The 26508-nt window shown below is 46.3% G+C and overlaps 1 protein-coding gene across 8 annotated transcripts in view; it reads left to right on the plus strand.

Annotated features, from left to right (window-relative positions):
- PPFIBP2 (PPFIB scaffold protein 2) overlaps positions 1 to 26508 on the plus strand; it is a 172549-nt gene that overhangs the window by 67741 nt on the left and 78300 nt on the right. For 7 of the 8 annotated variants that reach the window (XM_083164330.1, XM_083164335.1, XM_083164327.1 and 4 more), the window contains one exon: positions 5091 to 5204. In XM_083164330.1, the coding sequence (XP_083020456.1) occupies positions 5091 to 5204 (114 nt within the window). Of the gene's footprint in view, positions 1 to 4616; positions 4958 to 5090; positions 5205 to 26508 lie in introns of those variants that run through there. The other variant, XM_083164333.1, reaches the window with a different exon arrangement.

A 26508-nucleotide genomic window follows, 5' to 3' on the forward strand; every position in this document is an offset into this window, starting at 1 on the left:
TACTATAATACTGGGGCAATACTATAATACAGGGGCAATACTATATTACTGGGGCAATACTATAATACTGGGGCAATACTATAATACAGGGGCGATACTATAATACTGGGGCAATACTATAATACAGGGGCAATACTATATTACTGGGGCAATACTATAATACTGGGGCAATACTATAATACAGGGGCAATACTATTATACTGGGGCAATACTATAATACTGGGGCAATACTATAATACTGGGGCAATACTATAATACTGGGGCAATACTATAATACAGGAGCAATACTATAATACTGGGGCAATACTATAATACAGGGGCAATACTATAATACTGGGGCAATACTATAATACAGGGGCGATACTATAATACTGGGGCAATACTATAATACAGGGGCAATACTATAATACTGGGGCAATACTATAATACTGGGGCAATACTATAATACAGGAGCAATACTATAATACAGGGGCACTACTATAATACAGGGGCAATACTATAATACAGGAGCAATACTATAATACTGGGGCAATACTATAATACAGGAGCAATACTATAATACTGGGGCAATACTATAATACAGGAGCAATACTATAATACAGGAGCGATACTATAATACAGGGGCGATACTATAATACAGGGGCAATACTATAATACAGGGGCAATACTATAATACTGGGGCAATACTATAATACAGGGGCAATACTATAATACTGGGGCAATACTATAATACAGGGGCACTCCTATAATACAGGAGCAATACTATAATACAGGGGCAATACTATAATACAGGAGCAATACTATAATACAGGGGCAATACTATAATACTGGGGCAATACTATAATACAGGGGCAATACTATAATACTGGGGCAATACTATAATACTGGGGCGATACTATAATACTGGGGCGATACTATAATACAGGGGCGATACTATAATACTGGGGCGATACTATAATACTGGGGCGATACTATAATACAGGGGCGATACTATAATACAGGGGCAATACTATAATACCGGGGCAATACTATAATACCGGGGCAATACTACAATATAATACCCAGTTTGCAGAACGATCAGAAATGATTGTTTTACCAAATGCTTTCTCATAGGTAACCAGTGTTGGACGGGGCCTTACAGGGCCCACTGGGGGGAAAGCAGTGGTCTCTGTATGGTGTGAGGCCAGCTACCATGGAGGATTGGTAACCAATACAGAACGCTTGCTTTGGGCCCCTTAATTAATACATACCTCCCAACTGTCCCGCTTTCCGCAGGAACGTCCTGTTTTTTTGGGGATGTTCCTGAGTCCCGCCCGGGGCCGGCAGTGTCCAGCGGCAGGGGGGGCAGTTGGGAGCCCCCCCCTGTCACCATGAATAGATGCTGAAGATGGGGGTGTGGCCTCATGGAGCACCACAACTATAGGCCACGCCCACTTCTCGCTAGGTCACATACCAATCCCTCCTACACCCTCCTTAAAGTTTGGAGGTATGTAATCCATATTGTAAAAACCGACAGTGCATGTATAACAATGTAGCCGATAAATAACAGTACAATACACTGTAGAATACCATATATACTCGAGTATAAGCCTACTTTTTCAGAAAAAAATTTATGCTGAAAAAGCTCCCATCGGCTTATACTCGAATGAGGGTCCCACTTGAGTCAATAAGTTTTCCCAGTTTTTTGTTGTAAAATTACGTGCCTCGGCTTATATTCGGGTCGACTTATACTCGAGTATATACGGTATATATATATATATATATATATATATATATATATATATATATAGTAATGTGCATCATAATGTCAACTAATTTATAAGGTATAATTCAAGTGTATCGTCCGTCTAGAACAGTGGTTCCCAAACTGTGGGCCTGATTCAAGTTGGCACGTAGCATGGTTTTGTCCATCTACAAATATTGCAGCCTTGCTAAGAGGTGTGAATTAGGCCCTTGTCTTGGCTGGTGCACCCTCGCTGTGCTCCCAGACACCGTCCTGTGACATCAGTCTGTCAGCTGGTCAGTGCGTCGGCTCTGGATGGTCACATTGGGTGAGTGTCACTGGATAGTTTGCTGTCCCCACCAACGTGTCATTTACATATAGAGGCAGAGAGGAAGCCGGGCAGTTTTATAGTTCACAGGATCACTGTAGTTCTCTTGTAACACAGTCCGCCTTAATAGGGGAAGTGTATGTACCCTGTGTCACCTGTCACCAGGTTCCAGACATTATCTCAGTAATAGCGGGTTCATAAAAAGCACAGGTAGATCTCAGAGACTGTATTTTACCATACCTCCCAACTGTCCTGTGTCCCACCTAGGGCCGGCAGTGTCCTGCGGTAAGGGGGGGGGCGGCAGTTGGGGGTCCACCTTACCTGCTGCTGCAGCAGGACTCCCAACTGCAGAGGGGCTGGGGGCATGGCCCGTAGTGATGGAAATCAGACCTCCCTAGGAAGCCGCTGATATTTTTCCGTAGGCGGAGAAACGCGTAGAGGGGACGGCGAGCGCATGTGTTGGCTATACTGAGACCGGGACCAGTGAGGAGATGTTAGATAAGGCTGTGATAGGCCGGGGACACCCACTGGAGCCTAAGGGATGGCGAACAATTCTAAGTATAATTACACTGATTTCGGTATATTTTATCATTATATTATTGGGGACTGAGACTTTACGACCCTCTGGATACAGTTATGTAGCGACTGTTTACCTAACTATGGAGATTCATATACTAACAATTCGCAGCTGAACTAACAAAGTTACAATTGCTTCTAAGGATCATTCATAAGTGATTGCATGCAATACTAACAAGGAGACGTGCAGGTATCATCTGAGGACGTTATAAGGAAATAGGAAGACGGTTAAATCCAAATAATCTAAATGAAATGTTTTACATGTATTGTTTATTTAAACTGAATATTGGCCAGTATTGTGTTTAATTATTTGTTAAGATAAATAGATTAATATTATTATTATTATTATACCAAACAGCGAAGTTGTATTTTTGTATAGTGTTTGGGTTAGTGTACATGGTCCTCCATACTGGAATCAGCTGCAGTTTGGAGTAATTGGTCAGATCAGTGCTCAGTATAGGATATTTAGTCTCCTGCATCTCTTTCTCTGGGGTTAGCAGTTCTCCCTATCTCTGTTATCGGCCCACTTATCAAATAGCACTTGTGGCTATTCATATTTTTTGGCGGTTAAGTATCCCCTGAATGTGTGCACGATGGACCGCATCAGATATTTGCAATACCTACTGCAATCCCTCCATCACCGCCGGCAACCGCATCCCCCATAGATTTCCATGGGGATGCGATTCTGTCAGATCTATCAATGCGAAGCACTCCCAATATTTGCCCTCACAGTGAACAGTGTCCAGTGAAGGGGTTATATGGGGAGAGTGTGAGGTTATATGGGACATAGGGAGAGTGTGGGGTTATATGGGACAAGCATTTGGGGGTTATATGGGACATAGGGAGAGTGTAGGAGTAATAATGGACATACTGTAGGGGGTTATTTTGGTTCACTCTTTCTGACAAGTTCCTTCTTAGATGGACAAAACCATGTGCGGTGCAGGTGGGGCAGATGTAACATGTGCAGAAAGAATTAGATTTGGGTGAGGAATTTGTCAGAAAGAGTGAACCAAAATAACCCCCATAGGGAGAGTGTGGGGTTATTTGGGGCATAGGGAGAGTGCGGGGTTATATGGGACATACTGTAGGGAGAGTGTGGGGTTATATATGACAAGGGGATAGAGTAGGGTTATATGGGACAATGGAAGAGTGAGGGGTCATATGAGACAAGGGGAGAGTGTGGGGTTATATAAAGCAAGGGAAGAGTATGACCATATATTGGACAGAATGTTGGGGTATATGTGACAAGAAGAGAGTGTGTGTGTATATGTGTGTGTGTGTGTATATATATATATAATATAATTATTATTATTATAGCGAGGGTAGAGTCTTGTGTATATTGGGCCAACAGGGTTATATGTGAGAGTATAGTGATATTTAGGACAAGGGGAGAGAGGGAATGTGACCATTGTGGAATTCTGTTACATTCTATTACACAGACTTAGGATCACCATATAATTATTGCACTGTATACAACACATGTGTTTAGTTGCCTGTTCCCTTCTAGTTTAGTAATGGAGTATACAGCCTGTTGCGGTTACATAATACATGGTCCCGGAGCAGACCTCTGACCATGGTCACCCAGCCAGTGACTGGCAGAGCACAGGACTGAGGGCACTATACAGGGTACGACAGTCACCAAACCCGCTGTAGCAGAGGCGGCTCCAAAACAATACAAAGCAACTTCCCTACAAACATACTGTACAAGGCTCTTCCAACTATCTGTCACAACAGCACTTCTGCATTACCATAATAATAATAGTACGAGACTGCCAAGTGTAACATGCCGGACGCCTGACTGCGCAATACGTGTGTACACCATATTTACTTGGGGGGAGGGAGAGGGTGCATCCGATATACAGTCTGAATCGTGTGAGCCCGCTCTCGGCATGGCTGTGCTGACTTGTTTTAAAGCTGCTATATATTTCCCTGACAGCTTCGTTTCTGTTGATAAATATTTTTACACGACTAGTTTTTAGCATTTTTCCCCCGCTGCTCATGTGGTAACTTGCAAGGTTAGGAAACTTTCCGGGCTGTGCTTCGTAAGTGCTTAAACATGCCCCGAACGCATCACATATCTTGCCACCACCGCTGTAAGCATAGGTAGTACAGCTCTCTGCTCCGCTCCATTCGCCAGCAGGAAAACAATTGCTCCGCTCCCAGAAGAATTGCTGTACTGTCCATGCAGGGTGTCGAAAGAGCGTCAACCGTTCTCTGTCACGGGATTGCTTAACTATTCCAAGAGAACAGGGTTGTGAAACTGACTGCATCCCCCCCTTCGAATCGTGTTCCTGGTGCTCAGCGAACATCTAAAAAAGTTACATTTAGAGGTAGGAACCTCTTATTATGGCGATTTTGTGTAAGCGGGGTGTAGAAAGGGAACTGTTGTTTTGTGTTTTGCTTTCGCACTGTGAGGAAAGTTCAGATCATCTCTCGGTAACACGCATGTCGTTGTCCTCGTAGGTGAGCGTCCTCACTGATCAGGTGGAGGCCCAAGGAGACAAGATCCGAGACCTGGAGTCCTGTGTGGAGGAGCACCAGCTGAAACTTGATGCTACTGAGGAAATGCTCCAGCAGGTAAGATCTGGAAGCTGGATGAGCTTGGGGGTTGGGATCATTTGGTCTACAGCATGTTGGTCGACACCACTAGGTCGACATGGGGAAAGGTAAGTTTGGGTCTAGGTCGTCATTGGTTTTAGGTGGACAGGTCTTTAGGTCGACACAAGCATTAGGTTGACAGTGTCTAGGTCGACATGGGGTTTTTCACTGTTTTTTAACTGAATGTCGACACAGTCGACATGGACACAGTTTGAAGTGCACCGCATCCCTTCACTTCGCTTGCGTTGCTTCGGGCACGGGGCCTCGCTGCGCTCGGCACACTTTTTTATTCTCCCACCATGCCCTAGTGGATGGTAGGGCCGCCTGTCGGCACATGTCGACTCAAAAAAAAAAAACAGTGGAAAACCCCATGTCGACCTTTTGACTGTCGATCAAGACACTGTAGCAGCACAGTCCCCAGCGCTGGGATACAGAAACATTGGATCAGTTTGGTGAAGACGTATCCAGTCTGTCAGGGGTGTTCTCTTGAAGACTCCTGGTACATTTTCTAAAGATAATAGTTACCTGGCTGGTAGCATCTGCATCCAGTTTCCGAGAAAGCAAAATACATTTATATACAGTATATCTGGTGCAGGATTGAACTGTTCCGCTGAGATCTTGGCTGGATGCACCAGTAGCCCTCTTGGACTACAGTAGGTCAGTGCTGCCCTCTGGTTCCTGCGGTGTTAAATTGGCACCTCGGCAGCATCTGTGTGAATGCATAGGTGGAAACTGGTGACAGGTCTTCGGGGGGGGGGGGGAGAGCTGGGGGAATCTGCACACGTCCACTCTCCTCACCTGTGTACTGACCACTGTGCACTCTAGGTTGCTTGCTTGTGGAATGTCTAGCAGTTTCTTGGCAGGTTTGACCTCACAATGTAAAGCACAGAGCATGCCGGCTGTGTTATAATAATAAGTTTTGCTGTCAATTTTGAGAACAAACTGCAGAGCAAAGTGACTCGTAAGAGCCGCTGCTTTGTAAAATATAGCCCTAGGTCTTCAGGAGCATATCCTCTCAGGGGCTCATAGTATAGGACAGTGATGACCAACCTGTGGCTCCCCAGCTGTTGTGAAACTACACATCCCAGCATGCCCTGCTACAGTTGTTCTATTAACGAATGCTATGACTGTGGCAGAGCATGCTGGGTTGTGTAGTTTCAGTGCCACATGTTGCCCGTTACTGGTATAGGATAAGTGTGTGTACCCACATGACGTTGCCGCTGCTCGTATGCACCGTATCATCCTCTTGCATGTAACATAACGTGTACAGAGCATGTGTGTTCTGTGACGTGTGCCTATGGTGAATTGAATTGTTTAGTACAATTACTTTTTATCGGCTCTTCATGTACAGTGTATGGATCAAATGCATTTCACTTATTCTGTATGTTGTCATGCACCATTAGTTACTGTCATTGTAGCTATACTGTAAAGGTTCATACACACTGGGCGATTATGCCCAGCGTGTATGGACAGCGATGATCGTGTTCATCGCTGGGGGGGTAAGCCGATCAGTGCTTACACACAGAGCGGCTTTCCCCCTGCCCGGCGCCGTTAGGGTTTCTAGGGAGAATATAATAGTGTGCCGTGAAAAACCAATGTCAACCTTTTGACTGTCGACCTAATGCTTGTATCTACACGGACATATGTCGAGTGGTAGTGACAGGTTAATGTGTGTGTGTGTGTAAAACCTCCGCACAATGCCTCTCTGTGCTCCGCTGTCAGGGTAGCAGTCAGAGAGGAGAGACGGGCGGCTGTGACGAACCTGCTGAACAGGTTACACCAGGGCAAGCCTCACTGCCCGTCCTGACCCATGTACAGGCTCACCATCACCTCTCACTAGTGAAAGCATACGCAGCCCAGAGTCGCCCACAAATCGGATTCTATAGTGCAGGCAGGACGTACAGCGCACGGTGCGCCACATTAGCCCTCTGACCATAATGTAGGTCTCGCTCCTAGGCGGAAAATTGTTTAGGAAAACGCGTCGCTCTTCCAGTTATTCTTATACTAGCCCGAGGCTGTCGCTGGATGCGGTCGCTGCAGTAATTTGAAAGGTTTCCATTGTGTACCGTGTAAAGGATCATTGTCTGCTGCCGCTGTGTCAGCCAACAGATGCGCCGTTCATTCTGCCGGCTTGTTGTGAGCACTTATGTCTATTGAACATGACATTAAGGACGGAATAGAATAGGTGATGTTGTCATGATCACACCCAGCTTATTGATAAATAGGGAATATAACTATGTACAGTAGGTTTACCATACTGCCACTACAAGGGGCCCATTTATCAATAATCCCATTTACAATGCGATCTGGGTGGAATATTATCGCCCAGGATCGCATTATAAAGTTCAATGCTAACGGCGTGATGTATCATCCCCCTCACGCAGGGACAGGACTCCGAAAAGACCCCTTCCCTGCGATGTGCTGAGCCGGAAGCTGGGGGGGGGGGGTCTGTGTATGTGCGGTTAGTGCTGACCCCCGCCGACCCTGCTGGCCGCACTGCCCCGACAGCAGTGCAGTGTGTAGCCCAGAGGCTACAATGGGCTATCACCATCTCGGAATGGCCCAGGGATGCAATGAGCTGCTGCCCGATGTTGATACATCGGGCAGCTTCGCATCCCCCATAGAAACCTATGGGGGGATGCGGCCGGCGGCTGTACAGGAGGGATCGCAGCAAGGATCGGAGATTCCTGCTGCAGTCAATCCTGATACATTCAGGGGATACTTAATATTTGCAGCTAACCCCCGAAAACACCCGTTTTAGCCGCAAATATAGAATGATAAATGGGCCCCTAAGGTAGGACACTCAGGAATGCCTGGTCCTGTGGCTGGCTGACATCAAGACTGCATTTCACCTGACTTCAAGTAGCCACAGAACTTGTGCAATAAGTGTCTCGGTGTAAAGGGATGGTAAATAAATAAAGTGTAAATATAAATATTCGTTATAAGCCTGGCAAAATGACATCTTCTGCAATGTAATTTTGCTTTGAGCTGTGACAGTTTTTAGCCCATAAACTACCCACCCCCGTCCCTATCTGCTCCTACCTCCAATCTGTCTCCACAGCTCCCTCCCTCCATAACCAGCAAGTTTAACACAGATCAGTGTCCCTGCACAAACCGCTGTCACTATGGCCCTTATTCTGGTTGGTGCGGTAATATCCGCGTGCGTTTGTGCCGCCGATGTTTTGTGTCTGCGCATGTGCAGAGGCGTCTCTGCGCATGTGCGAGCGGGGCGTACGGCCAAATCCCGCATGAAATGTGAACACTCCGAACAGGGGGTGGAGAGGGGCGTGAAGGGCTATTTGGTCTCATTACCATATGCATACGCCCCGCGTTTCATGGGCGTTCCCATGCAAACGCTGGGCGTACGTATGGTAATGCGGCCATGACGCACGTGAAGGGGGCGGACATATGACATCGCCGGATGTCAGCTGCCCGCCCAGATCCCGGCTTTTGCACGGAAAAATGTCCGTGTGGTCTGAGGTTGCGGGAGCTGGTGGACCATTCGGTCCTGCATTCGATGGTCTGCGACCATCGAATGATGGGGGAGGTTCCCTGAGATGGAGGAGGCGTATTCCATGAAAAATACACGTGCGGTCCGTACGGCCAGCTTCTTACCGCGTACGGACGGAGTTGGCGATCCGTACGGAAGGCGGGGTTTCGCACGCACGGTCCTGGCCGCATATTCGGACCCGGCCGCACCGATCAGAATAAGGGCCTATCTGTTCTGACCTATTTTATCACGCAAAGGGTGGCATGTAGTATTCACAATGATGCCACTGATTCATTGGTATAAACCAATCGTCATACCAGTACTTTCCAACCCATTATACATGTACTGTCCACTTCATACCAGTACCCTCCTGACCACGCATGAGTGGCGCCCCATCATCACCAAACTGTGCGGAAGGGGTGACCCTATTTTATTTCTGCACCATCTTACAACAAGAGGTGGTCAGGAAAGATCTAGGGCAGTGGTGGCCAACCTGTGGCTCTTGAGCCTCATGCGGCTCTCCCCTTGTAAAGTGCGGCTCCTGCTCCCACTGCTGCCCGCTGCCCACCGTCTGTCCCAGTCCCCCCTGCTGCCGGTTCCCTGAATCCCTTCTCCTTCTGAGGGGAGGAGAGCGCGCATCGTGCATCTCTCCTACCCCTTACTGTGCACCCTTGTGACTGGGCCGTCCGCCAATCAGAGCTCGTGGGCCAGCAGCCAATCAGGAGCTGGCCAGTGAGCTTTGATTGGTGAGCGGCCCAGTCACAGGGAAGTGAGGGGGAAGGAGACGCGCGGTGGGCTGTGCTCTCCTCCCATCGGTGACATGACAGGAGGACTGCAGGGGGACACCAGACTGTCCTCTCCCCGCCTGGCAGCAGCAACAACGGTGAGTGCTGCTGCTGGGAAATTTGCACTGTGGAGGTATAGCAGTTTGTGGCACTGTGGGGGCATTGCAGTTTGTGGCACTGTGGGGGCATAGCAGTTTGTGGCACTGTGGGGGCATAGCAGTTTGTGGCACTGTGGGGGCATACCAGCTTTTTGGCACTGTGGGGGCATACCCGGCACCGTGTGGTGCATACCTGGCACCGTGGGGGGCATATGTGTATCTGGCACTATTGGGGGCATATGTATATATGGCACTGCACTATTGGAGGCATATTTGTATCACACCCACCCAAGGGGTCAAAATAGACTACGCCCCTGCGCATGATGTTGGCTCTTTAGCTTGACTACCAATATTTTTCGGCTCTTTACCTATGACCGGTTGGCCACCCCTGATCTAGGGCAATGGTTTCCACCCTTATGATGCTCTACAGTGTTTCTCAACCTCGGTGCTCAAGGACCCCCAGCAGTGCACGTTTTCCAGGTCACCCGGCAGATGCACAGGTGCACTCATTAGTCACTGACACATTTTAAAAGATCGCAGGTGGAGCTTATTATTTCACATGCGATTCTGTGTGGAGACCTGAAACACGTGAACTGTTGGGGGCACTTTAGGATCGAGGTTGTGAACCACTTCAAGGTGCTTCTGGGCCAAAATTCTTGATCAAGACAGGCAAGACAGTTAGCCAGGCCTTAGGGGACACAGGACTGTCCTGGGAAACTTGGAGCTACTGGTGTATATATTGTATGCACCTCCAAATAGGTGTATTTGTGCTTCCCTCCGCCTCTGCATTTATGTGACTAGTCACTATACCCTCACAGAAATTGCCACCTCGGTCCATAGCTGTTGGGCTTTCCCTAGGTCTCTATGAATACATGGAAGGGCCTGGTCATTGTTGGGCGTAATGTATGTGGTAAAATACTGGAAGGATCTAGTGGACTGAGATCTACAACTTCGGGAATTAAAAAAAAAATTCTGTCCACGAATTCCCAGTCCACCAGTGGGCCCCTGTAGCAATTCATCTCTAAAACCAGAACATCATTCGATGACGTATAAGGGGCTGTTTAATCACTATTATTATTATCAGCATCATCATCATCAGCCTTTATATGGTGCCACAAGGGATCCACAGCGCCCACTTACAGAGTACATAAGCGAATAAGCAAAAAGGAAACTGGTGAATACAACAGAGCAGTGGTTCCCAAACTGTGTGCCGTGGCACCCTGGGGGGCCTCAGGACACCTGCAGGGCTTCCATGGGTTAATGGGCCAGGGCCAATTCAAATAATTTAAAATCAATGTTATTGGCAAAACCGGTGCTGGTGGCTGCCAATCGTACATAGAAAAAGAGAAGTGAATCATGTCCTTCATCACAATTAAATCTAAGTGTGACGTAAAAGTTACAATTTACTTAATCTAATATTTTTCTAAATAACTCAGTAAGAAACTTTTGGCCTAGGGGTGTTGTAAAAGAAATTCTGATCGTCCAGGGTGCAATAGAGGACAAGTACAGGGTACATAACCATAGCTGCGTACGCAGATGACGCTGGAGTATCAGGGTGGCAGAACACCGCAGGATTTGGTGACATCAATGATGGTTTATGTAAGAGAGGGAAAAGTACATAAGTGGGGAGGGCCCTGCTTGTGAGAGCTTACATTCTATACGGTATAGATGATAACTAATCCTTTTCCCATCTTTTCAATATTATATTATATATTGTGTTAAAGCTCTGTCCCTACGATGGGTCACTGCAGCAATATTGGGATATTTTTCATGAGAATTCCCTGACGCTGTGCTGCACATGCGCTGCTGCCACCCTCACCCCTTTCTCTGTTGCCACAACCCCTTCACCACTGCTGATTCATATTCACCACCTGGGTATCGGCTCCTGCAGCGCTGACGGTCTTTGGGGCTTACGCCTGTGACCCCCAGTGCTGTAAAGTGAGCTGCTTTACTACAGTTTCACTTTACTGCACAGAGCAGCAAGAAGCCCCAGAGACCGGCAGCAATCATCTGACCCTGGGGAGGTGAATATGATTTTTTTATTTTTTACACAGTGATCAGCTTGTGTCCATCGGACGGATCCACACTATCTGTATGTACCACACTAAGCCGTACCAGCACTGCTTTCTCTGCCTTTTAACTCAGGAGCCCGAGGTGTGCTCCCTACCACCAGTGCTGTGCCTAAACACGTGCAAAGGGGGCCGTGCGATCGAATTGGGCCATCTCCCGTTTTTCCCCTAACCCCTCTCAGCCATAAGGCCGAAGAGGGGAAAATAGGGAACGGTGGGTCCTCTTCGCCGAAGCTTAGAGAGACCCTCGTTCGTCAACCCCCGGAAGGGTTAGGACGGTGGGTCCTCCGCACCCAAAGGTTTGGAGAGACCCTCAGTAGACTTCCCTCCGCCTTGCGGCTCGGGGTTGTCCTCGGGGGACCGAAGCTCTCCCCAAAAGGCAAGAGCTTCGGCACATTGGGGAAATGGAAGGCCCGAAAGGGTCGACCACACTACCCCAAAAAACGTGACAAAACTACAAAAAACAAGGAATGTGAAAAGTGACGAATGTGAGAGGGGAAGATAAATAAATAATAAAGATACCCTAGCCAGAAGGCCGGGGTGGGGGTGTGAAATATTGTCCTACCCCATCCAAAAGGATGAGGTAAGGACGTGAAGCGCTACCTGAAGGGAAGTGCGCAGTGCAAGTGCCCCCAATTCACATATGAGCCCTGTGATACAGTACACCAGCTGAAACTGGCATTATTATCACAGGGCTCACTCCAAATTTTTTTCCCTAGGGTGTGTTTTTAAATTGGGGGGACTGCAGAGGGGCATCACCAGCGTCGGCATGAACCATTACAAAGTTAAGTCCGCCCCCCAGCCAATAGGAGTCTGGTGGGCGGGATTAACACTGTAATGGTATATGCTAATTTACAGGCGCTGTGCAATCAGCGCTGGCAATCCTCAAGGAATTTATAAGTGATGTAGCCTGGGAAATCTCCCTGGGTGGCCAGTGCTAGCAGTGCCACTTAGGTGGTTAATGCTTTACGATGATATTAAAACAATGCGATAAGGGTGTGAAAACACCTTTTCACATTAGTTTAGTAAAATAATGTTAATAAATTGACCCCTAAATGATACCAAATAGTACTGTACATTTACTATTGTCGGCATGAATTATTCTGCATAATTCTATTATTATTTATGGCGACCGTGAACAAAGGGGCTTATATTGTGAGGATCCAGAGCTGCAGCATATCAGACCAGTAAATCGTGGTGATGTTTTTCCGTGGTGTCCCTTTAGCAGGCATTTTATTGTGGCAGCTGTTTTGCTAATGTAGACACAGTGACAAGTGACACGGGATTTATTTATCTCTTGAAAGAGACAGATTGAAAAAAGTAAATGTAAATAAAATATGTCCAGCAGCACAGATGTATGCATAATATACGGTACATATGTCATGTGTTCTTTCCTCTCACAAGTATACAAGCCACAAGATACTGGATCCGGTGTAGTCCGGCTTATCACACACACATTTTGTTTTTAATCTACAGATAATATATTTACTTAAAAAAGTGGACTATAAATTGTAAAAGGGTTGGGGCCAGATGCACTAAGCTTCAAAAGTGATAAAATGGAGAGTGATAAACAGCCAGCCAATCAGCTCCTACCTGCCATGTCACAGACAGGAGCTGATTGGCTGGCTGTTTATCACTCTCCAGTTTATCACTTTTGAAGTTTAGTGCATCTGGCCCTTAATCTGAAACCATGCTGCAGTGTTGTGTTGTGTATTTATTTTTCCTTTGCACAGTTGCAATAAATGCATTGGTTTGTGTTGAAGTCCTCCAGTAACGTCACCAAAGAGGCACGGCTGTTTTCACTTGTATTGCCATGGGTTATGCACACTTGCCTACCTGACCCTCTCAATGAGGGAGAAAATGCTCTGTTTTATTTCAAAGTGACATCTATATTACAGTGTAAAAATAAAGCAGTCAGTATTTTTTCTGCACAGAAACAAAATAACTCACCCAAATCTAATTCTTTCTGCACCTGTTACATCTGCCCCACCTGCAGTGCACATGTTTTATCCATTTGAGAAGAAATTTGCCTTTGCGAATAAACCAGAATAAGGGCCATTGTCTTTGGTTTTCCAAGATCCAGGTCCAGGTTTTAAGTATATCTGTGGTTCAGCACAGATCATTAAATCAAAATGTCCGCGGTACTAATTAAGTCTCCTGAGGCCAAGCATGGATATGCCTAAAACCTGGACCGTTGGGGTGCATGAGTGGTGAGTTTTGCTGGGGCAGGACCCACCACAGGACGCAGGAAGGCCCCCCCCCCCCTCGTCGGAGCTTCCCTGCCGCCGCTGCCCCAGCCACCAATCACAGTCAGCAGTGACCACCGGCGGAAGGCTCAGGGATGTTCGCGGCGGCTCGGGAGAAATCGGGCGCCTGAACTCTTGAGCGCTCCCGAGTCCCCCAAGCCGCCACGAACATCCAGAGCCTGCCGCCTATGTCACTGCAGTATGGCAATTGGCGGCTGGGGAAGAGGCGGGGGAGCTCCGGCGTAAGATCGCCGGAGTGGAGGGGGTGGGGGGGCCGACAGGGGGGGGGGGGCGGCCTAGAGGTGGTGTACCAGTGGCGCTCCTCTGGAGGCACCACTGGGACGCACCTACTACATTGTGGTGTGCCCAGAAAAACTTTCCGGGACAGCCCGCTGCGGCAGCACAAAATTTCCGGGCATAACACTCAAGTGGAAAAGGTCCGCATTTGGGAACCTAGTGACATGAACATTAATGGTGTCATGAATGGAATCATGTCGTCTGTCATCTAGCACATTCTAGAACATGAGAACTATAATTTGATTGGCTGTTATGCTATTGACTGCTGAATTATTATTATTATTAATATTATTATTATTATTATTTTTAGAAACTTTAGGGGTTATGTCTGTCACTCACAGACCTGCCCATTACAATAGACAATAATCACTTATTGTCCGGTGCACCCTCTGTGGGGTGTGCGAAAATGAGCAACAATACTAATGATCTTAGTGCATCACATGGGTTAAGGGGCCACACATGCTGCTGGTAGCCCGACATCTGCGGCTGTGTTATAGCCTGGCCAACGGAATGCAGAAATATCAAGCTATGTGATCAGTGAAAAGGTACAAAAGGGAACATACAGTATAAGCCAATAAATTAGTGTCATCTGAATGTAAACAGTCCCTTTAAATGGCAGCTACAGGAGACGTGTGTTTGCCTGACCTCTGGCCCAATGTGTTTGTTTTCCCCTGGAAAAATAGTTTGAACAGTGATTTCTTTGGTTTTCTTTGCATTTGTTAAATGTAAACCTGGAGGGATGGCATAATGTTTAGTGTTACTGTCTCCCAGCACTGAGCTTGTGGATTTTATTCCCCTTTCAGACATACACGAAAATCCTGTTTTTTTTTTCACATGAACCACTAGGTCGACATGCAGCAAGGTCGAAATGGGTCAAGGTCGATATGGGTCTAGGTCTACATGACATTAGGTTGACACCAGCGACATGGGCTAGGTCGACAGTCAAAAGGTCGCATGGGGTTTTTCACAGTTTTTTCAACCGAACGTCGACTCAGTCGACATGGACACCGTTTAACCCCTTCCCGACATTTGACGTATATATACGTCATGGCCGGGAAGTACTTCCCGACACATGACGTATATATACGTCATGACTTCTAACTGTCACTGCGTCTAGAGACGCAGTGACAGAGGAACGATGTCTGCTGTCCCTGACAGCAGACATGTCCCTGCATGTCCCTGCATGCTGCAGCCCCCCCCGTCGGCGATCGCTGTGATTGGCTGTTCAGTGTGAACAGCCAATTACAGCGTTTTCTGTGTCACCGGCGAATAACGTTCGCCGGTGACACGGGATCGGAGGTGATTGGTGCTGTAAAGTACAGCACCAATCACCGCGGGGTGTAAGGGTGACACTGGTGTCACCCCACCTCACCCCGCCCGCCCCCAAAGGCCGTGATTGGTCCGTCGGACCGACGGACCAATCACAGCCATGGAGGGGGGTTTAAACTAACGGGGACTACACTGCAGACGCCATTCCGGTCTGGAATAGCGTGCAGTGTGGTCACCGTGCCCAGCTGTCGCCATTTACTGACCAGAACCTTGCTCAATACTTACCTGATCACTGCTTGGGATCTTGCTTCATCTTGTGACATCCTGTGCTGTGTTGTGCTGTGTTGTGCTGCTGCAGTGTCATCGAGTTAGATAGAGAGAGAGATAGAGAGAGAGAGATAGAGAGGCCTAGTGACAGAGAGTGCTATATTTTGTGCTGCTGCAGTTTAATAGAGTTATAGATAGAGAGATAGAGAGAGATAGAGAGAGATAGAGAGAGATAGAGAGAGATAGAGAGAGATAGAGAGATAGTGACAGATCGTGCTATATATTTTTTATATAACTGACTGCTGCCCCCCCTTTTGTGCTGATCAGTATAAATTAACTGATCAGCAACTTTTTATTTTTTATATATATATATACCTGTCAGTGCTGCTGCTGCAGTGTCATAGAGTGATAGATAGTGAGAGATAGAGAGAGATAGTGACAGAGAGTGATAGAGACTGCTATATTTTGTGTCTGCTGCCCCCCTTTTGTGCACCCCCAGCAACTTTTTGGGGGTGCAGGGGTTATTTTTCATATATATAACTGTCAGTGCTGCTGCTGCAGTGTCATAGAGTGATAGATAGTGAGAGATAGAGAGATAGAGAGAGATAGTGACAGAGAGTGATAGAGAGTGCTAAATTTTGTGTCTGCTGCCCCCGCCTTTTGTGCTGATCACTATATCTGATGTGATCAGCAACTTTTTAGGGGTGCAGAGGTTTTTTTTTTATATATATATACCTGCCAGTTGCACTGTCAGTTGCACCAAAGGTTGTGCACCTGCTGCCCCTCACTGGTAATCAGTGTCGCATCACTGATCACCTTTTTTTTTTTTGTGTGTGCTGTGGGGTCTTTTTTGAATTATTTTTTTACACACACTGTGATTTTGGGGGTGTCCTGTGGCCGCTGTGCGCTGATCAGTGACGTACATCACTGATCATCTTTTTCGGCACAGGGTTGATCTATTTTTTTTTTTTTTTTGATCAAATTCCTGTTGCCTTTGAGCGCTGTTCAGTGACGGACGTTACTGACCAACATCTGTGCTCAATTTTTGGCGCAGGACCTTTTTTTTTTTTGTTTTAACCCCTTCAATTTTTTTTTTTTTAACCCCTTCAATTTTTTTTTTTTTTTAACCCCTTCATTTTTTTTTTTTTGTATAAAGTATTTTTTTTTTTCTGCACTACATACACACTACACACTACATACCCCTCTGGTTGAAATAAAGTTTGTACCCCCCCCCCCTACACTATACACGTGTTGAAACATTTCACTACCAGTAACACAAAAATAAAAATGGCATCCCAAATGTCATCCCAAATGTCATCCCAGTCATCCAGAAGAATGTATTCAGTAGAGGAGGCATATGCCATGCTTGCTTCTGACTCTGACACAGCCAGTGATGCAAGCGGGGAATTTGAAGGATTCGCCTTAAGCTCCTCTTCCTCCTCTGATGATGAGGGACCCCCTCAAAGACGCCCCCGTAGAGCAGCTGAGACCCCCCCCCCCCCCAATAATTGATCTCGTATGGACCCCACCACCAGACAATTTTGAGCCCCAGGTTCCTGAGTTTTTGGCCATGCCAGGAATCCAATTTGATTCCACAGGTCTCAGAGAAATTGACTTTTTCAAATTATTTTTCTCTGATGATTTTATAAATTTAATGGTGGACCAAACTAATTTATATGCCCAGCAGTTTATTGCTCAAAACCCCACGTCATCATTTGCTAGGTGGACCCCTGTAGATGCAGTAGAGATGATGACGTTTTGGGGTCTGGTGTTTCATATGGGCATAGTAAAAAAGCCAGAAATTAGGCAATATTGGAGTATGTTCTGTACAGCACCCCATTTTACCGTATGGCCATGCCCCGGGCTCGATTTGAGACGATCCTTCAATTTTTGCATTACAACGATAATGCACAGTGCCCACCCAGAGATGATCCCACCTTTGACCGGCTATTCAAAGTCAGGCCGGTCATTGATCATTTCAGTGCCAAATTTGAAGAGATGTACATCCCAGATAAATTCATTTGCATAGACGAGTCCCTTATACATTTTAAAGGAAGGGTTAAATTCCGCCAGTACCTTCCCAGTAAGAGGGCAAGGTATGGCATAAAAATGTATAAGCTGTGTGAAAGCACCTCAGGGTACACTCACAGGTTTAGGGTATATGAAGGGAAGGATTCAAGAATTGAACCGCCAGAATGCCCCCCCTCCCTCGTAGGTGTTAGTGGAAAAATTGTCTGGGATTTAGTGCACCCCTTCCTGGATAAAGGTTATCACCTCTATGTGGATAACTTTTACACTAGCATCCCCCTGTTTAAGGCCCTTGGTTCAAGAGGTACAGCAGCTTGCGGTACTGTGCGCAAGAACCAAAGAGGCCTCCCAAAAACGCACATTGCCCAAGTAATGAGAAGGGGTGAAAGCAGGGGAATATGCACCGAAAATATGTTGTTGGTCAAATATAAGGACAAGAGGGATGTCCTTATACTGACAACAATTCACGGAGACAGTACCACCTCCGTCCCTGTACGAGGTACCAGTACCCACACCTCAAAACCTAATTGTATCCTGGATTACAATAGGTACATGGGCGGAGTGGATCTTTCAGATCAGGTACTGAAGCCGTACAGTGCCCTGCGGAAAACAAAAATCTGGTACAAGAAGCTGGCCGTGTATATCATCCAGATGGCACTGTATAACGCTTACGTGCTATTCCGTTCTACCGGCCAGAGGGGGACATTTATGCACTTTCAAGAGGAAGTCATAAAGGGCCTAGTATTTGGGAACCAGCAGGCAGAGGGCCCCAGTACTTCTAGTACTGGCCCCCGTATTGTACCAGGGCAGCATTTTCCGAACGAAATCCCCTCCACTGCAAGAAAGGGCAGGACACAAAAAAGGTGCAAAGTTTGCTATAAAAAGGGAATAAGAAAGGAAACTATTTTCCACTGTGAAACTTGCCCCGACAAACCCGGCCTATGTATAAAGGAGTGTTTTAAAATATACCACACATCTATGGATTATTAGGTTCATCATTTCACTGTGCTTCGGGGGTCTTGCTAATGCCACATAGCACCCACCAACATTCCACCAGAATCTGAGCTGCAAAATCCAAAAATCACTCCTTCCCTTCTGAGTCCTGCCATGCACCCAACTGGTATTTTTTGGTCACATATGAGGCATTGCCATACTCGGGAGAAATTGGGGCACAGATTTTGGGGTGCTTTTTCTCCTTCATACCTTATGAAAATGAAAAATTTTGAGCCAGAACTGCATTTTTGTGTAAAAAAATGTAATTTTTCATTTTCACTGCCCACTTGTATCAAAATTGGTGAAACCCCTGGGGGTTTGAAATGTACACTATACCCCTAGATGAATTCCCTGAGGGGTGTAGTTTGCAAAATGGGGTCACTTGTGGGGGGGTTCCACTGTATTGGTGCTTTGGGGGTCTTGCTAATGCGACATAGCACCCACCATCATTCCACCAGAATTTGTGCTGCAAAATCCAAATACAGTATCACTCCTTCCCTTCTGAGTCCTGCCACTTTTTGGTCACACATGAGGCATTGCCGTACTCGGGAGAAATTGGGGCACATTTTGGGGTGCTTTTTCTCCTTCATACCTTCTGAAAATGAAAAATTTTGAGCCAGAACTGCATTTTTGTGTAAAAAAATTTAATTTTTCATTTTCACTGCCCAGTTGTATCAAAATTGGTGAAACCCCTGGGGGTTTGAAATGTACACTATACCCCTAGATGAATTTCCTGAGGGGTGTAGTTTGCAAAATGGGGTCACTTGTGGGGGGGTTCCACTGTATTGGTGCTTGGGGGGTCTTGCTAATGCGACATAGCACCCACCAAAATTCCACCAGAATCTGAGCTGCAAAATCCAAAATTCACTCCTTCCCTTCTGAGTCCTGCCATGCACCCAACTGGTATTTTTTGGTCACATGTGAGGCATTGCCGTACTCGGGAGAAATTAGGGCACAGATTTTGGGGTGCTTTTTCTCCTTCATACCTTCTGAAAATGAAAAATTTTGAGCCAGAACTGCATTTTTGTGTAAAAAAATGTAATTTTTCATTTTCACTGCCCACTTGTATCAAAATTGGTGAAACCCCTGGGGGTTTGAAATGTACACTATACCCCTAGATGAATTCCCTGAGGGGTGTACTTTGCAAAATGGGGTGACTTGTGGGGGGGTTCCACTGTATTGGTGCAACATAGCACCCACCATTCATTCCACCAAAATCTGTGCTGCAAAATCCAAAAATCACTCCTTCCCTTCTGAGTCCTGCCATGCACCCAACTGGTATTTTTTGGTCACATGTGAGGCATTGCCATACTCGGGAGAAATTGGGGCACAGATTTTGGGGTGCTTTTTCTCCTTCATACCTTCTGAAAATGAAAAATTTTGAGCCACAACTGCATTTTTGTGTAAAAAAATGTAATTTTTCATTTTCACTGCCCAGTTGTATCAAAATTGGTGAAACCCCTGGGGGTTTGAAATGTACACTATACCCCTAGATGAATTCCCTGAGGGGTCTAGTTTGCAAAATGGGGTCACTTGTGGGGGGGTTCCACTGTATTGGTGCTTGGGGGGTCTTGCTAATGCGACATAGCACCCACCAAAATTCCACCAGAATCTGAGCTGCAAAATCCAAAATTCACTCCTTCCCTTCTGAGTCCTGCCATGCACCCAACTGGTATTTTTTGGTCACATGTGAGGCATTGCCGTACTCGGGAGAAATTAGGGCACAGATTTTGGGGTGCTTTTTCTCCTTCATACCTTCTGAAAATGAAAAATTTTGAGCCAGAACTGCATTTTTGTGTAAAAAAATGTAATTTTTCATTTTCACTGCCCACTTGTATCAAAATTGGTGAAACCCCTGGGGGTTTGAAATGTACACTATACCCCTAGATGAATTCCCTGAGGGGTGTACTTTGCAAAATGGGGTGACTTGTGGGGGGGTTCCACTGTATTGGTGCAACATAGCACCCACCATTCATTCCACCAAAATCTGTGCTGCAAAATCCAAAAATCACTCCTTCCCTTCTGAGTCCTGCCATGCACCCAACTGGTATTTTTTGGTCACATGTGAGGCATTGCCATACTCGGGAGAAATTGGGGCACAGATTTTGGGGTGCTTTTTCTCCTTCATACCTTCTGAAAATGAAAAATTTTGAGCCACAACTGCATTTTTGTGTAAAAAAATGTAATTTTTCATTTTCACTGCCCAGTTGTATCAAAATTGGTGAAACCCCTGGGGGTTTGAAATGTACACTATACCCCTAGATGAATTCCCTGAGGGGTCTAGTTTGCAAAATGGGGTCACTTGTGGGGGGGTTCCACTGTATTGGTGCTTGGGGGGTCTTGCTAATGCGACATAGCACCCACCAAAATTCCACCAGAATCTGAGCTGCAAAATCCAAAAATCACTCCTTCCCTTCTGAGTCCTGCCATGCACCCAACTGGTATTTTTTGGTCACATGTGAGGCATTGCCATACTCGGGAGAAATTGGGGCACAGATTTTGGGGTGCTTTTTCTCCTTCATACCTTCTGAAAATGAAAAATTTTGAGCCACAACTGCATTTTTGTGTAAAAAAATGTAATTTTTCATTTTCACTGCCCAGTTGTATCAAAATTGGTGAAACCCCTGGGGGTTTGAAATGTACACTATACCCCTAGATGAATTTCCTGAGGGGTGTAGTTTGCAAAATGGGGTCACTTGTGGGGGGGTTCCACTGTATTGGTGCTTGGGGGGTCTTGCTAATGCGACATAGCACCCACCAAAATTCCACCAGAATCTGAGCTGCAAAATCCAAAATTCACTCCTTCCCTTCTGAGTCCTGCCATGCACCCAACTGGTATTTTTTGGTCACATGTGAGGCATTGCCGTACTCGGGAGAAATTAGGGCACAGATTTTGGGGTGCTTTTTCTCCTTCATACCTTCTGAAAATGAAAAATTTTGAGCCAGAACTGCATTTTTGTGTAAAAAAATGTAATTTTTCATTTTCACTGCCCACTTGTATCAAAATTGGTGAAACCCCTGGGGGTTTGAAATGTACACTATACCCCTAGATGAATTCCCTGAGGGGTGTACTTTGCAAAATGGGGTGACTTGTGGGGGGGTTCCACTGTATTGGTGCAACATAGCACCCACCATTCATTCCACCAAAATCTGTGCTGCAAAATCCAAAAATCACTCCTTCCCTTCTGAGTCCTGCCATGCACCCAACTGGTATTTTTTGGTCACATGTGAGGCATTGCCATACTCGGGAGAAATTGGGGCACAGATTTTGGGGTGCTTTTTCTCCTTCATACCTTCTGAAAATGAAAAATTTTGAGCCACAACTGCATTTTTGTGTAAAAAAATGTAATTTTTCATTTTCACTGCCCAGTTGTATCAAAATTGGTGAAACCCCTGGGGGTTTGAAATGTACACTATACCCCTAGATGAATTCCCTGAGGGGTCTAGTTTGCAAAATGGGGTCACTTGTGGGGGGGTTCCACTGTATTGGTGCTTGGGGGGTCTTGCTAATGCGACATAGCACCCACCAAAATTCCACCAGAATCTGAGCTGCAAAATCCAAAAATCACTCCTTCCCTTCTGAGTCCTGCCATGCACCCAAATGGTATTTTTTGGTCACATGTGAGGCATTGCCGTACTCGGGAGAAATTGGGGCACAGATTTTGGGGTGCTTTGTCTCCTTCATACCTTCTGAAAATGAAAAATTTTGAGCCAGAACTGCATTTTTGTGTAAAAAATGTAATTTTTCATTTTCACTGCCCAGTTGTACCACAATTGGTGAAACCCCTGGGGGTTTGAAATGTACACTATACCCCTAGATGAATTCCCTGAGGGGTGTAGTTTGCAAAATGGGGTCACTTGTGGGGGGGTTCCTAACTTTTAGCATCTTATGGTGCCTAGAAACCTACATGGTGCCTAAAAAATAATCTCATAAAAAGGAGGCTCCAAAATCAAGTAGGTGCTCCTTCTATTATGAAGCCTGTGGTTTGGTCAACGTGCACACTAGGGCCACATATAGGATATTTATGAAAACAAAAGAATTGGGGGAATCAATTTTTAGTCACATTTCTCTAGTAAAATCTACTGTGTTCCTTAGAAAAATGTATTAAAATTGCAAATCTGCAAAAAAAATGAAATTTTGAAATTTCACCTACACTTTGTTTTAATTCCTGTGAAACACCTAAAGGGTTAACAAACTTCCAAAATGCTGTTTTGAATACTGTGAGGGGTGCAGTTTTTGAAATGGTATCATTTATGGGGGTGTCTCACATACAAGTCCCTCAAAGTCACATCAGAACTGAACTGGTCCCTAAAAAAATCAGTGTTTGAAATTTTCTTGAAAATTTGAGAATTTGCTATTCATATTGTAAGCCTCCTAGTGTCCAAAAAAATTAAAAGGAAGTTGAAATAATGATGTCAACATAAAGTAGACATATGGTCTATGTTAGTTATTAACTATTTTGAGTGGTATGATTATTTGTCTCACAAGCAGAAAATTTAACATTTTGCAAATTGCTAAATTTTCCATTTTTTTACGACATTTTGGTATTTTTCACAAAAAAACACAGACTGTATCGACCCAAATTTACCACTAATTTGAAGTACAATGTGTCACGAAAAAACAATCTCAAAATCACTGGGATAAGTAAAAGCAAAAAAAAGTTATCCCCACTTAAGTGAGACATGTCAGATTTGAAAAAAAGGGCTCTGTCAGGAACGCAAAAACTGGCTCTGTCAGGAAGGGGTTAAAGTGCACCGCATCGCTCGCTGCGCTCGGCACACTATTTTATTCTCCCACCACTCCCTAGTGGATGGTCGGGCATGAAATACCTCCTGTCGGCACATGTCGGCTCAAAAAACAGTGAAACCCCCCCATGTCGACCTAGCGCTTGTGTAGACCTAACGCTTGTGTCGACCTAATGTCATGTCAACCTAGACCCATGTCGACCTTGACCCATGTCTACATTGCTGCATGTCGATGTAGTGGTGTCGACCCAATGCTTGTCGACCTAGTTACTGTAGACCTAATGACCATATCCCCATCAACCCGGGACTAGCGTATGTCTGAAAGGGTCTTCCTGGGATTTCACTCCTGGATCCTAAGCACCTGCAATCGACTCTGATCACTGAAATCCTGTGAATTAACACGGGAGTGAAATCCCGGGTAGTATGTGTGAAAGGGGTATAAGTGTGCAATACAATCATTTAAAGTAACAGGCACCCATTCATTATCCCACCTCTGCATTTAAAAGCTTCTAAACTCTTGTTTAGGGTGCCGACACGTTTCTGGTCACCCCTCAGAGGCTGTGAACAGAAATGAGTCCCTCCCTGTGTCACTGAACAGGCCAACAAATACATTGCTCTCTCAGACGCCATCTAGTGGCAGTCACAGGGGAAAGCAATTGCATTACCCCCTTAGACCCTCTGTGTGGAGTTTGTATGTACTCTATGTGTGCTTGGCTTTTCTCCAAATGCTCCAGTTTCTTCTCACCATCTAAGAACACAGCCAATTACCTTACTGTATATGGGGGTACATACGGATGACCATCAATGACTGATGACTACGGCATACTGACACTTTGGGCCCCAGAACTACAGCACACTAACACTTGGGGCCCTAGCACATCTGCATACTGACAATTGGGCCCCAGAATATCATCACAATGACACTTGGGGCCCTAGGACATAAGCACACTAACGCTTGGGGCCCTAGGACATAAGTACACTGACGCTTTGGGCCCCAGAACTACAGCACACTGACGCTTGGGGCCCTAGCACATCTGCACACTGACGCTTGGGTCCCAGGACATCAGCCCACTGACGCTTGGGGCCCTAGGACATCAGCCCACTGATGCTTGGGGCCCTAGGACATCAGCACACTGACGCTTGGGGCCCTAGGACATCAGCACACTGACGCTTGGGGCCTTAGCACATCTGCACACTGACGCTTGGGTCCCAGGACATCAGCCCACTGACGCTTGGGGCCCTAGGACATCAGCCCACTGATGCTTGGGGCCCTAGGACATCAGCACACAGACGCTTGGGGCCCTAGGACATCAGCCCACTGACACTTGGGGGCCCCAGAGTAATGACACATTTGGCATTATAATCACATGTGTATATTGTATGTTAGAGAACAGCAGCATCACACAGCACACACATATTGGGCCTTATTCTAGTTCACGCTTAGAGGCAAATGCCTTTTTAGCTGGACAAAACCATGTGCACTGCAGGGGGGGAAGATGGAACATGTGCAGAGAGAGTTAGATTTGGGTGTTATTGTGTTTCTGTGCAGGGTAAATACTGGCTGCTTTATTTTTACACTGCAATATAGATCTCACTTCAAAGAAAAACCCCACCCGAATCGAATTCTCTCTGCACATGTTACATCTGCCCCACCTGCAGTGCACATGTTTTTTTCCAGCTAAGAGTGAACTAGAATAAGGCCCATTGCCCTCACACAGGACACATTTGCTATTAATAACCATTACAACTGTTGTTGTTACCAAAACCTTTGCCCTGGGAATGTTAATCCAGAACGCTATTCTCTGATTGCAGCAGCGGGCTGTGGAACGCAGGCTCTTCAATTTGGAGGAACACTCCATGAGTTCCAGAAGAGTAGGCGCCCTATCACTGTAACCCTTCCTCCCACTGCACAGAACCGTCATGATGTAAACTACATCATCACCACCCTCGCCGTTTATCCCTCGGATTCTGAAGCAGATACAGCAGTGTGTTGCTGCTTGCCCGGCTACTTTCATCATAATGGCTACAAAACGGGGTGGACATATGGGGGGTGATTCAGGTTTGATCGCTCCTCTGCAAATTCGCTGCAGGAATGTTCCAGGTCTGTGCATGCATATTGGCACCTGCAGACATGCTGTGCCAATGTCTTCTAAGCGTTCGCACAGAGGGGGGCTGGCAGGGGGGCTGTTGCATGGGAACGCCCAGCATTTCCTGTCCGTGCCCACAACAACGTTGGGTGTGCCTAGGGACCGCCGGCCGTCCCCATGTGAACGCAGGTGGGTCGAACCCTGCCCCGAATTCTGACATCTCCAAGCCAAATGAAAGTTACCCTAGACTGACTTTTTTTTTTCAGCAACCATCGGATGATTTTTCACCCATACGCCCGCATGTGAATGCGTAAGCGTGCACATCTATTCACATGCTGGCGCAGTCATTGTCAGCGCAGGGGGGTGGGAGTTTGCTCCCCCGGTGGGCGGTGTTTACCCACTTGATAAGCAGTGAAAGAACGCTGCTTAGCGAGCGGGTCTGAATCAGGCCCATGGTTTTTAAGGAGTTTGATCTTGTCTTTCAGCAGCACTTTCCTATTCTTCTATGCCAGAACTACAGCTCACTCATATCCCTTTCACACTTGAACGCGCATCAACCTGGGATTTAGCTCAGTGTGAAAGGGTCTTGAAAAAGTATCCTGGGATTTCTACCCAGGTCCTGACCTGGATAGATTCCGGAATCGACCCGGGATGCGGTCAGTGTGAATGGTCCCGTACCCGGGATTGGGTACACAGGACTTTAAAAAAGCTGCTGATTGGAGCTTTCTTGGGCTCACAAATGCTGATGTCATCTTTCAGAGCCCTGGAGTCCATTTCACATGCATATGCATTTGCAGGGATTTCCCAGGATCCGTGTGAATGGGGCTGTCCCAGGTCGATCCCAGGTCTGTGTGCAGTTTGAAAGGGTACATTCCTGGGTAGTGTCCCGGGAAGCATCCGGGAACACA

Source organism: Crinia signifera, chromosome 11, assembly GCF_055691185.1.
Source record: "Crinia signifera chromosome 11, ASM5569118v1, whole genome shotgun sequence".
NCBI classification, from domain to species: Eukaryota; Metazoa; Chordata; class Amphibia; order Anura; family Myobatrachidae; genus Crinia; species Crinia signifera.